Here is a 12,424-nt window from a genome sequence, read left to right as displayed (position 1 = left end):
AAGTTTGTGTTTACTATAAACTTTTTACGCAAATATTACGTAAGTATAAATCATGTAGAATATCTGTATGAATATAAGTACACATAATACTTTACTAAAGATCATAATTGTTGTAGTGGCACACATTCATTTGCATATGTGGATAGTAATTACACATAAATAGGAAGACTCAGTTAGTCTGAGTGTGTGTTCACCAGAAGCCACGATTTGACACCATTATGTAAATATCCTGTAAATATACCTTTTCCTAATACACTTCTTATTTGATCTACCTTTGTTTGTTGAGTCGTCATTTGTATTGCTTTCTACGTTACTTGTTTCAACCTGCAAACTTAACAATAATCCCATAAGGAAATCGAAAAAAAAAAAAAAAAAAAACTAATAGGGAATTAATTAAAAGGAATGTTCAACAGAATATGCAAATTAGCTAGATCTTTTGCAGATGAATGCAATTCCACGACCGATATATAACAAAGTTGTATTTTCTTTTTAAATACATAGAGAAAAGCGTTTTTAATATGAATATAAATACACAAAAGAACCCAAATTTATAGGAGTATATATATATATATATATATATATATATATATATATATATATATATATATATATATATATAAAGTATTTAATGGAATAAAATAGTAAACTTACCTCCGGTAGTGATCTGTTTCCAGCCATCATTAAAAATTCCAGGACATTATCCACACAGCCAGAGTCGGACATTCCTTCTTCAACTACGGGATACAATTTAGAGAGCTCATCCCCGTAGATTGTACTTGACATGATGCCTTCACGTGCGTTCATCAGGTTTACGTTTCCTCTCAACGTGTTTATCTCTCCGTTGTGGGCCAAATACCTGATAAGGGAAGAAAACAGCGTTAAAATAGTAGGGGGAACATTTTATTAAATCTCACAGTGGAATTTTACACTTGAAAACAAACAAAACGAAACAATGATCACTTTAATCACAGGTAATATTCAAAGAAAGTAAGGGATCTTGTACATCTCAAAGATGTGAAAATTACATGATGGATGTGTAATGAGAGTCTTAAAGACAGTCTTAGTTCTGACTAGCATGGATGCCCGGCGTTGCCCGGGTGTTTGGAAGTGTGTGTTGAGCAAAAAAGAAAAAAAAAGTGGTAGGCTCAAACCCATGACACGAAGGCAGAAAAGAAAGTGAAAGAAAAGCTGACGTCTTACCGTTACTCCATAACGCAAGTATAAAGCATTCAAATTTAACAGTCAATCAAAAAAAAAAAAAAAAAAATGGCGTTGCTTTTAAGCCTCCCATGAAAGCAAATTAGACACAAGGTCGTTTTTAATGTGGAGGGGGGGGGGAACCAGCCCCACCCTCCCAAAAAGGGGGCACTCTGGCAGTAGCCAAATAAATAGTAATTGTCTCAGCATGAAGGGTTTCCCCCACATTGACCAAGAACCAATTACAGGACATATACTACCCGAGCCAAAGGCCAGACATTTGCATTCAAGTAGTTTTGCTCTATTTATACAAAAAAGACAAACGAACAGCCGAGATGACGACATGGTGGGAATTTATTTAACTCGATCAAAAAAAAAAAAAAAAAAAAAAAAAAAATAGAGACGATGTCCGTTTGCAAATCTGAGATATTATGATCAGGGAAGTATGCGAAAACTTCTCGCGGAATCTAACCGGCGCAAAAAGCCTTTTGTGGACATAAACGCTTGCGTCCATTTTGCCCTTTATATAATAGATGACCTCCATAAGATTGACAGTGTAGGGAGATGTGTGTAGAATATAAGACTGGATGGTAGATATTTACTTGCTACCCACCTTAGCAAGACGTGACACAAAGTCGGAAAGTGGGGATGTCCAGCCAGCGCCCCTAAAGGAGGGACACAATGGCTCATCAAAAATTGCCTGGCCATTCCTGCCAACATTTCCCAGTAGGGGCGCCTCAGGCAATAAGCAATAAACTTGCCCCACCCGAAAGCCGGGTGGCAAGGTCTGGGAGAGTATCCTCCTACATAATACCCAGGCAGCATATCTCAGTCCGACAGGTACTGAGCTAGTTTCTGGCCCCGCACCTGTTGGGCTGACTGTCAAGAATGGATTCTTGACTGGGACTTTCTACCCAGGTTTCCAAGTAATGGAAGCAGCAAGGAGACTCATCGTCATCGATATAATGATGGTATGCTTATGTTGGAATGATGGAGGAGAGTTCTTATGTCAATAGATGCAGAACAGTTGAGATAACAGCTTCAGTTCACAGGAGAATGTTAATGACAGCATAGAAAGTGAAAAAAAAAAAGCAGATAAATAAAAACCTAACGAGAGATAGGTTATTTTGGAAGTCAATTTCTTATTTGAAATTCTGATGAAAAAGTATATCTGAGTAAATTACATTGAGAAAAAAAAAAAAATTATATATATATATATTATATACTCTAGCACTATATATATTCCCCCCAAAATTCTTATTCTTGCCACTTTTAGCCTTTTCTCTCTTAATAAAGCCATAAGCCAACAGCTGGGCGAAACACTGAATTTTAGGTCGTCAACCTTTCCATGTTATATATATTACACAGGCACACAAACTCTAAGTATTAAAATGCAACAGGTTAGAACAATAAAATTGTCCCCTAGAAAAGACACGATTCCATTTCCGTTTGATGAAAACCGGTTTTCTTTTTTTATTGTAGACATTCTACTAGTTGGTCAGTTGTGTACAAATCCCAAGAGCAATAGGAGCCTTCTATCATGTCTGAAAGTGAAACAATGTTCAATGAGCAAGATCAGAAATGCGCTGTTGCTCTCTACCGATCCAAGTTATGACAACATGACCATTACCAGGACCCTCAAAATGCAAATCCAGATGGTTCAATGCTTGAGGGCACAGTTCAATGCATCCGACGACCGGTTTTTGGTGTGGTTTCAAATGAGGACCAGATCATGTCACCTCACATCTTCGAAGTCTGCTTAAAAGGCAACATCAAAATGTACCTGGATGTGGTGAAGAGTGTGGTGATCCCCTGGTGAAATTAGGTGACCACTAGCAGACTCTGGGTGTGACAGCAGGACTCGGCGCCGGCCCACAAGACCAAAGAGACTTAGGCTTGGCTTCAAAAGGAGTGCTATCATACATCGAGAACATCACCAACATGACCTCCCACAATAGCAAAGTCAGCCTGATCGCTGCCATCCACCAAGTATTTGCCAAACTTCCGCTGGCGCTTGTGAAAAGGCTCACAGTTCTGGACTCGTATTGAGGTGGTGACTGAGGCTGAAGGCGGCTACATTGAATAGATGTTATCTCTATTACATAATCAAGTTACCTGAATTGATTTTTTTCAATAAAGCTGTAGTCTTTTTTTTCTTTAGGGCGATAAATTTATTGTTCCACCCTTGCGGTACTTGTACAGAAAAGCATAGAAATCAGCGACCACAGTTGGCATATGCCCGCTATAGGGAAGCAGTGGCGCGCGAAAATGAAACCCTTCACATATAAGAATGATGCAATTATGCAAATTTAGGCATTGTTGGGAGTCCGAGGTGGCAGATAAAAGACGAAATTTTTGTTTTATAGGCATTTATTTTTGTTTGTTTTTGTCTGTGTTCGCGTATGATTTTATTGTTGGTTTAAAAAAAAAAAAAGAAAAAAAAAAGAAAAGGTCATGTAAAACGTCTTCCTCGCGTGGGGGGGGGACACACAGAAGATAATCCGACCACAGTGCATGTTTTCAATTCAACTGGAAATAATGTACGTGACTGAAATAGGATTTAATTGCTTAAATACATGTTCCAGTCATATAAATTGCGAATAATCTTTAACAACGTACAAATTCTGTATTGGCACTATTGTTATGTTGTGGGTGTTATTTTTGATAAGGTACCAAATATGTGATTATATGTTTCGTTGTTCTTATTTAGATGGCGACTTATATATTTGTTTTTGTTCATGTTAGTAAGAATCTTATAGTGATAGAGACAGTCTTAGGAGTGTTCATGTTGTTGAGTGTTGTGAGATGCTAGATATTATATATATTCATTGTGAGCGTTCATATTGTTGAGTATTAGAGACATAAACAGGGTATATATAAAGAGAGACAGTTCTGTATATATATATATATATATATATATATATATATATATATATATATATATATATATATAATAGACAGTGTACATGTTACTACAAGAGAACCAGGTCTGTAATTCAACTAGAAGCGATTTTTGAATACCTTGATAGATAGACTGAGGTTCAAAAGAGTGTCGCCAATCTGATAGGCCCTGAACTGGCATCTAAGCTTCAGCCTCTGTCCCATCGACGAAACGTTGCATCCCTCAGCCTGTTCTACAAGTATTTTAATGGTGAATGCTCTGACGAACTGCAGACACTTGTTCCCCCACGACGTAGACACCCTCGACAAACCCGACAGGCAGCTAAATCCCACCCCCACACAGTAGAAATCCCTAGATGTAAAAGATCTTTCTACTCCAGTAGTTTCTTCCCCAGAACCGCTAGACTTTGGAATTCCATTCCAGGTCCCTGCTTCCCTAACTGTACTGACATGCAGAAGTTCAAGTGTAACGTGAACCGACATCTTGCTGCCCAAATCCCAACATAGTGCCCCAGTAGTTGTTGCCCCTGATAGTAGCCCCCTACACCAAGGTCGCAATGTGCCTTGTTTGGGGTGAAAATGTAATAAAAAAAAATAGTTTGGCATTTACGTTTGACAGTATAATATAAACACGTTGCCTTTCTTGTTGTAATGAACACAGAAGACGGCAGTTATAAAAAACATGATCATTTATTCTTCGACAGGCCGGAAATGATTCTGTATTTCAGGGATTCAAAGTTGTTACATGGTTATTTCTAAACCTCCTCGCTTCCCAGAGGGTGCCTTGACTCTAACCGAGAATCGGTCTGAACCTCTCTGCTTCTCTGATCTGACTCCTCTCGCTTCTTCTAACTGACTGATTCTGACTTATCTCACTAAATTCATAACTCATGACGTCACTGCATGACGAAGCACGTGCCTCTCAGAACACATGGCATGACATGCCTCCGTGTTCAAGTATGCATTGTTATTCACGTGTTTCTTACAAAGCCGACCCTCTAACCTAATTTTCGTAACCCACTTTAGAAATAACATTTTCCATTGTCCGTTTTTAAATTCCTTATTTTAATTTTCATTTTTATAACAGAAACAAATTTCATCATTACATTCCTTTTCCAATAAACAGATATCTAACTATTTTGTGTGAGCTAAACAATGGCAATTCCCCATTTATTTCTTATTTTCAATAACATTCTGTATTTATTTTAATTTATGATTGGAATTCTCAATTCCAAATCTAGCTTCGCAAGTTCGAATCCTTGACTATCCTATTTCATATTTACTCACTTACAAGTACAGGCTTCTGGTATTGTAACATTATCAACAATGAAAATTATACTTAAGACGATAAAACAGTCAACGCATGGGAATCCAAATAAAGCCACTAGGGTACACATGGAAAAAATCGTATATTCTTATGAATTGAATAAGTTATCTTATTAGCTGACACCCACTCCTTCCACTAGAAAGAGTATAAGTGACACAAAAAAAAAAACATACCTCTGAGGATGTGCCCTTTCCCAGCTGGGAACTGTGTTTGTAGAAAATCGACTGTGAACAATGGCGAGGTGGGTCTCATATTCGGGATTCGTAAGGTCGCTGAAATACTGCCAAAGTTGGGCAGTAGAAAACAAACCCTAAAAAAAGAGAGAAAGAAAATAATGAATATCAATTAGTAAAACATTTAAAGATAAATAAATCAATGCGGATTTTAGCATTTAATAATAATAGAAATAACAATAAAAAAAAAAGAGATGGAAACATACTTGCGAGAAACATTAATGATATAGTCTAGAACAGGAACTTTTTTTTTGTTCATATTAAATCGATTTCAAATTATCGATAAAAATTTAAATTTTCCCATAATTAGATTTTTATGTGAAGTAATCCATTTTTTTTAACAAATTTAAATTATATATAATTTAATTGGAATTGAGATGAGTATTATTTATTAATTTATTTATTGTGGACTATTATCCCATCTTTTTCTTAGTTGTTTCACAACGTTTCGGCCAACTATTCCTCTGGCCTTCATCAGGTGGTAACCGCGACGGGATAGGAACTCTGAATCTCCTGACTGCATCCACTTCGGTAGTTGTCATCTCACCACGTTTTGGCCAAATAAGCCTCTGGCCGGCTTTGAGTAGGATTGAAACCGCTATCTTCAGACAATTCTCACCTGGAATTGTAGAGATTTAACGTCTATCAACTCTGCCACGGACCCCAAACAAGTATAGAAGGCAGTAACTGCAGTGGATGCAGTCAGGAGATTAAGAGTTCCTATCCCGTCATGGTTACCACCTGACGAAGGCCAGAGGAATAGTTGGCCGAAACGTCGTGAAGCAACCAAGAGAAGATGAGGATAATAGTCTGCAATAAATAAAATTAAATTTAAATCTTGTTCAAAATAACATTGGAAGAACGAGGATGCAAAATGCAACAAACACCATTTTGAAAGTTACGAAATTATTGCTACACATCACGCAATGATATCTTAAAATTATCTTTTACATCATATTTTTTCGATTTCAGAAGAGATGTTGCAAACCTGCCTCTGATTTATCGTTATTTTCATGGCAAGTGCTCGTCTGAGCTCCAATCTATGGTCCTCCTAGCTTGACTTTCACAAAAAACACCCGTCTATTCGAAACCATTACCAATAATTTCCCCCACTCTTTATCTGTGCCTAAGCCTAAACGTGGATTCCATGAGTAAAGCTTCTTAGAACTGCACACCTGTGGAACTCTCTTCGTTTTCCTGTTTTCCAACTGACTACAATATGGTCGTCTTCAAGTCCTATGTAAACAAGTTCTGGATGAGCCATCCTCTTAAGTAATTCAATTTACCAAATTTCCACTACTAATGATTACTACATTTTCCCATTAACTACAGTACACTTATTAACCTTTATCCTCGAGTGGCCTCCGGGCTTTAATAAGTGGTGACTCCTTTGTAAAAAAAAAAAAAAAAAAAAAAAAAAAAAAAAAGAAGATTTTATGTATTCGTCTGCTCAAATTTAAATGTGTTAAGGCCTTGGGGGCTTTTCGGGCTAAATGGGGCGGGGCAAATGATGGACTTAGTCATTTTTCTTATGCCTTGTTCACTGTGCACTCACGGGGGACCATGCATGCTTCACTTGTTTTTTTACTCAAATTCACCCCAAACAAGGCAAATTACCACTGAGGCTACAGTGAATTAGGGACCATGCCTGCAGTAGGGAGTTGAGCAGCAAGATTTCTATTCACATTACATTTAAACTTCCAGATATTAGTACAGTTCGGGAAGCATGAACAAGGAGGGAATTCCAAAATCTAGCAGTTCGAGAAAACTATTAGAATAAAAGACTTTCCAACATTGGAGGATCTCTACAGCGAAAGGATGGGATTTTGTTGAGGGGTTACCAGTGCTAGGAGTTCATCAGAGCACATTCCATTAAAATTCTTGTAAAACAAGCACAGCGATACAACATTGTGATGATGGGACAGAGGTTGGAGCTTGTTGGACAGTGTGCGACCCATTAGATTGGAGACCCGTTTTTTGGACTGTCCAATAAAGAGAGACAAGTGATTGATGCACTGGCCCATATGTGGCAATAATATTCCATGCATGGACGAATGGTGGCATTGTAGAGATAAAGGATACTGGCAGGTGTGAGTATTTTTCTAGTGTGGTAAAGGGAGCCCACCTCTTTTGCAACAGTTTTGGGTTTGGAGATAATTCATGACATGCATTTTCCAAGCATAAGAATCTTTCCAAGATTTTGAATTTTACGGCGAACAGTTGTATGGTTTGAGGAAAACATCCTTGCATATTTTTCAGCTGCTATTACAGGAGTGTTTTTTTTGTTTTTTTTTCTTTTTAAATGGTACCACGAGGAGTCCTTACAAACTTAATTATACATCCTGGTGAGTCTTTAGACAAAAATTTTCATTTCTTAATTTTGTAAATCGTCTTCTGCACGTTTTGTCATTCAGCCATTCTTCTTCATAAGCTGAGAGAATATTTCGCGTCGCTTCAACTGATGTTATATTGTGACCCTTCGGCTATGATCAGTGTAGTAGCCGTGTTATGTTGTGGTGGGCAGTGTCAGGGGTCAGAACGATTATTAGGATTGTTAAATTATTTAGTTAAAAAGATATTCATGAAAATGTTCAAAAAAAAAAAAGAATGTTAGTTAAAATATTTGTGTTAAATATTTAATTAGGGAAAAATATGAATAGAGAAAAGGCATAAACAAAACTAGTTTGGAGTAGCTGACTGAACGAGAGCATTCTACCCCCAGGGCTCAAAATTCTGTTCAGATTCCTTGAGATTAACATAAAGATTCCAGTGTTTGACTAAATACACCTGAAAAAGGTGGAGGTTATATCGACGGAAACATTCAAGATAAGAACAGTAGTCTGAAGAATCCTAAATACAATAAATTTCATCAAATTTTATATTTAATCTAATCAACAATTTTTGTTTTGATTACTGATATCAGGAGAGAGATTGGGAGAGAGCTAACCCTCTCACATTCTAAAGTCCTCTTCCTGTCATCAACGGCATCATGAAGACATCTGGAAGGAATATAATTAGAGCCAATTTGATGCAATTTTTTAAAATGTTACATTTATTCAAATTTTTAAATCACGGTTGACTTTTTTACTTTTATAGAGTGAGAAGAAATAAATAAATAGCCAACTTTTTAATGTTTCTTTTTTTGAGAGAAGGCAAATTTTTTTTTTTTTATTATTTATTCATAATCTTAACTTTTTTGTAGGTGGATTAATACTATTTCAGTCACGTAAATCATTAATTAATCATTAATGAAAGTAAAAGGCCTCATGGGCTTCTCTTCTTGCTCGTCCGTCGAAGTCGACGATGACCAAGGTATCAATCAGTTCGGCGTCAGGGGTTTGTGGGTCCTGAGATGGCTGATGAGGCCAATCCGTGCTCGGCAGACTCTTCCACACTCTGGACACGTGAAGGCGGTATCGGCAGGCTGTGAACAGGCAGCTCTCTCCTTCCTCCTCTTGCGCTTCTGCTGGTCGTGTGTCATGCGTTGATTCTCTGCCCTGTCGGCTCCTAGGCTGATGACGCAACGCCAGGCCGAACGTTCAGCAGCGCGACTCTCCCAAGACTGGGGGCTGATGTCAAAGTCTTTTAGGGACGTTCTCAGACAGTCTTTATATCGTTTCTTTTGACCCCCTGCATTCCGCTTTCCCTGGCTGAGTTCCCCATAGAAAAGTTGTTTGGGGATTCGGCTGTCATGCATGCGATAGACATGGCCTGCCCACCGGAGCTGGGTTTTGCGGATTATGGTGGTGATGGTATGGAGCCCCGCGCACTTCAGGAATTCTGTCTTGCCAGCGGATGTTGAGAAGATTACGGAGGCATCTGAGGTGGAAGCCATTCAACTGTTTTTCATGTCTTTTATATGGCGTCCAAGTTTCGCAGGCATAGAGTAGGGTTGTCAGGATGACCGCTCGGTATACTTTCAGTTTGGTTGCGAGTGTAATGCCTCTCCTCTTCCACACATTGTCTCTAAGTCTTCCAAATGCACTGCTCGCTGTGGAGATCCTATGGTTAACCTCAATGTCAATGTTGGCGGTGCGGGAGAGGGTGCTGCCAAGGTAGGTGAATTGCTCCACAGCATGGATCTTCTGCCCTTTGACAGTGATGCCGGGTTCATCATGGTTCGAGCAGCACCGGGGCCTCTACACCACGTTTGTCGACCTGACCAAGGCCTTCGACACTGTTTGCTGAAATGGCCTCTGGCGGATCATGGAAAAATTTGGTTGTCCAGACATGTTCATCGCCATTGTCAGGCAGTTCCATGAGGGCATGACCGTTCGTGTCCTGGATGACGGCGACCCCTCAGAGCCCTTCCCTGTGACCAACGGGGTCAAGCAGGGCTGTGTCTTAGCCCTGGCGCTCTTCAGCATGGTTTTCTCTGCCATGCTCTAGGACGCTTTCAAAGACAGTCACTCTGGCATTAACATCAAGTACAGATGTGATGGGAAATTGTTTAACATCAGGCGAATGCAGGCAGTCACAAGAGTGAGGGAAACCATCATCAGAGATCTTCTCTTTGCCGATGACTGTGCCCTTAATGCCCCAAATGAGATAGAGATGCAACATCAAATGGACGGATTCTCCACCAGTTGTGACAACTTTGGTCTCACCATCAGTACAAAGAAGACAGAAGTTATGTACCAACCCACCCCAGGAGATGCATACCATGAACTGGGCATCACTGTCAAAGGGCAGAAGATCCATGCTGTGGAGCAATTCATCCTCATGGGCTACACTTGGTAGGGACAGCTAGTCTTCTATATCAATATTACATTTCTGTGTGTCTGTCTGTGTCTTTCTGTCTGTCCATTCCACCTTTTCTTGCAAACTACAGAACCGATCTGGCTGGAATTTTGTATGGACATTTGTGATAAGCTGCAGCGAACTAAGTATTATGGTATCGGTTCGATTGCACAGTTAGGGATTAATAATAGGGGTCAGTATTTAATGCAAAAATGAGTACAAATTTAACCAAATTTGCATAAAGCACTCATTCTAAATAAACGGGTTATAATGTTTTCCTGTTTTTTAACGAACAAAAAGTTTAGTAATTCATATTGTAAATGAGTGTCAGCATTGCTTGTATTGTTTATGATTTTTGATTAATGTTTACTAAAATTTGGTCAGAAATTATAGTGTTCCGTAAATTTTGTCATCCAAGGCAATCATTTGTTCATTTAATGAGTGCCGGCTTTGTCCTTACCTTGTAAACGATAGTTGTTGTGGAGAGACTGCAAATATAGAAACGCTGACTTTCAAGCTTTCCGGGTATGTGATGAGAGGCATACTTCCTGAGTAGGTACACCTGCGAAAATGGAAAGGAAATAAATGAAACAAAAAGTAAAAACTTGAACATTTTTTTTTTTACGGAAAATTGCTCCAGACAAAGTATGGATACTACTTGATGAAAGGAACTAAATAAAAAAGTTTACTACAAAAAAAAAAAAAAAAAAATTACTACAAAAAAAAATAATAATTTACTACCAACAACAACAAAGAAATTACTACAAAAAAAAAAAATTACTACCCCCCCAAAAAAAACTTTACTACCAACCAACAATAAGTGTGAAATGGACAGAAGTCATTCTCCCACACCCCCTACAAAAAAAAAAATTACTACAAAAAACAAAAAAAATTTACTACCAACAACAACAACAACAAAAAAATTTACTACCAACAAAAATTTTTTTACTACCCCCTCCCCCCCAATAAGTGTGAAATGGCCAGAAAAGTCATTCGCCCACGCCCCCCTTTGTCAGTAACATCGTTCATGGAATGCGAGGACTAAAGGACAAAATAAGGAAAGTGACAGCCAGAAATTGGACAAACGTAACAAAGCAAATCCACTTTCTACACTCATTTATGATTGAACAACAAAACCGATTCGATCTTACAGATTTTATTGATTTGTAATACTTTTAAATCGCTACTATTAATCAAATGAAAAGAAAATTGCTATGAATTGACAATAGATCGAATATCAGAAAAGTCTCGTTGCGAGTTCTGCTCTCAGAATGTTGAACCATAAGAAATTATTGTCTTTAATCACATGAAAATACATACTAGAATATTCTGTTGTATTGGGATTGAGTTATGTTTGGAAAAAAAATCCCTTTTTATTGACCACCATTTGCAATTGAATCACCAGGGGAACCATACTTTTATTAAGTTTTTTGTTCATCTTTTTTATATTCTCACTGTTGCTTGTGCGATTATCTTATTTTAAATCGTTTCTTTCTCGTTCATCTCTCTCTCTCTTCCTACAGTCGAATATAATGAAAATGCATAAAAAGGTTCGAATTGTTCATTATAAGTAAAAGAGAATCTCACCACACAGTGAAATTATTCAATTCGTATGAGAGAGAGAGAGAGAGAGAGAGAGAGAGAGGGGGGGAGAGGGAGAGAGAGAAAGAGAGAGAGAGGGGGGAGAGGGCAGAAGGATACAAACAGCAAAAAGCGTCTAATATGGGATGTTATTTATTTTATTTATTTAACTTGGCTTTGTAAACTCGCTCGCCTCCCACCCGATTCAAGTAATGTAACTGGGGTTGAACATATGATCCTACAGGTCACATCTTTTCTAATATATATATATATATATATATATATATATATATATATATATATATATATATATATATATATATACACACTAGCATGGGTGCCCGGCCTTGCTCGGGTGATTGGAAGCGTGTGTTGAGAAAAAAAAAAGTGGTAGTACACAGGCAGGCTCGAACCCGTACCGCGAAGGAGAAAAAGAACATGAAAA

General features: G+C 38.1%; 1 protein-coding gene across 2 annotated transcripts in view; it reads right to left on the bottom strand.

The window, feature by feature from the left end:
• Positions 1-12,424, bottom strand: part of LOC145285867 (uncharacterized) — a 510,918-nt gene that overhangs the window by 282,813 nt on the left and 215,681 nt on the right. For both annotated transcript variants that reach the window (XM_080134312.1, XM_080134311.1), the window contains 3 exons: positions 10,859-10,960; positions 5,599-5,735; positions 652-856 (listed from right to left, as the gene is read on the bottom strand). In XM_080134312.1, the coding sequence (XP_079990438.1) occupies positions 652-856; positions 5,599-5,735; positions 10,859-10,960 (444 nt within the window). The remainder of the gene's footprint in view (positions 1-651; positions 857-5,598; positions 5,736-10,858; positions 10,961-12,424) is intronic.

The sequence above is a fragment of the Euprymna scolopes genome, chromosome 10, assembly GCF_053919585.1.
Source record: "Euprymna scolopes isolate OS-2025 chromosome 10, ASM5391958v1, whole genome shotgun sequence".
NCBI lineage: Eukaryota > Metazoa > Mollusca > Cephalopoda > Sepiida > Sepiolidae > Euprymna > Euprymna scolopes.
The sequence above is the reverse complement of the archived record's forward strand: the minus strand, read 5'-3'. Positions and strand labels throughout refer to the sequence as shown.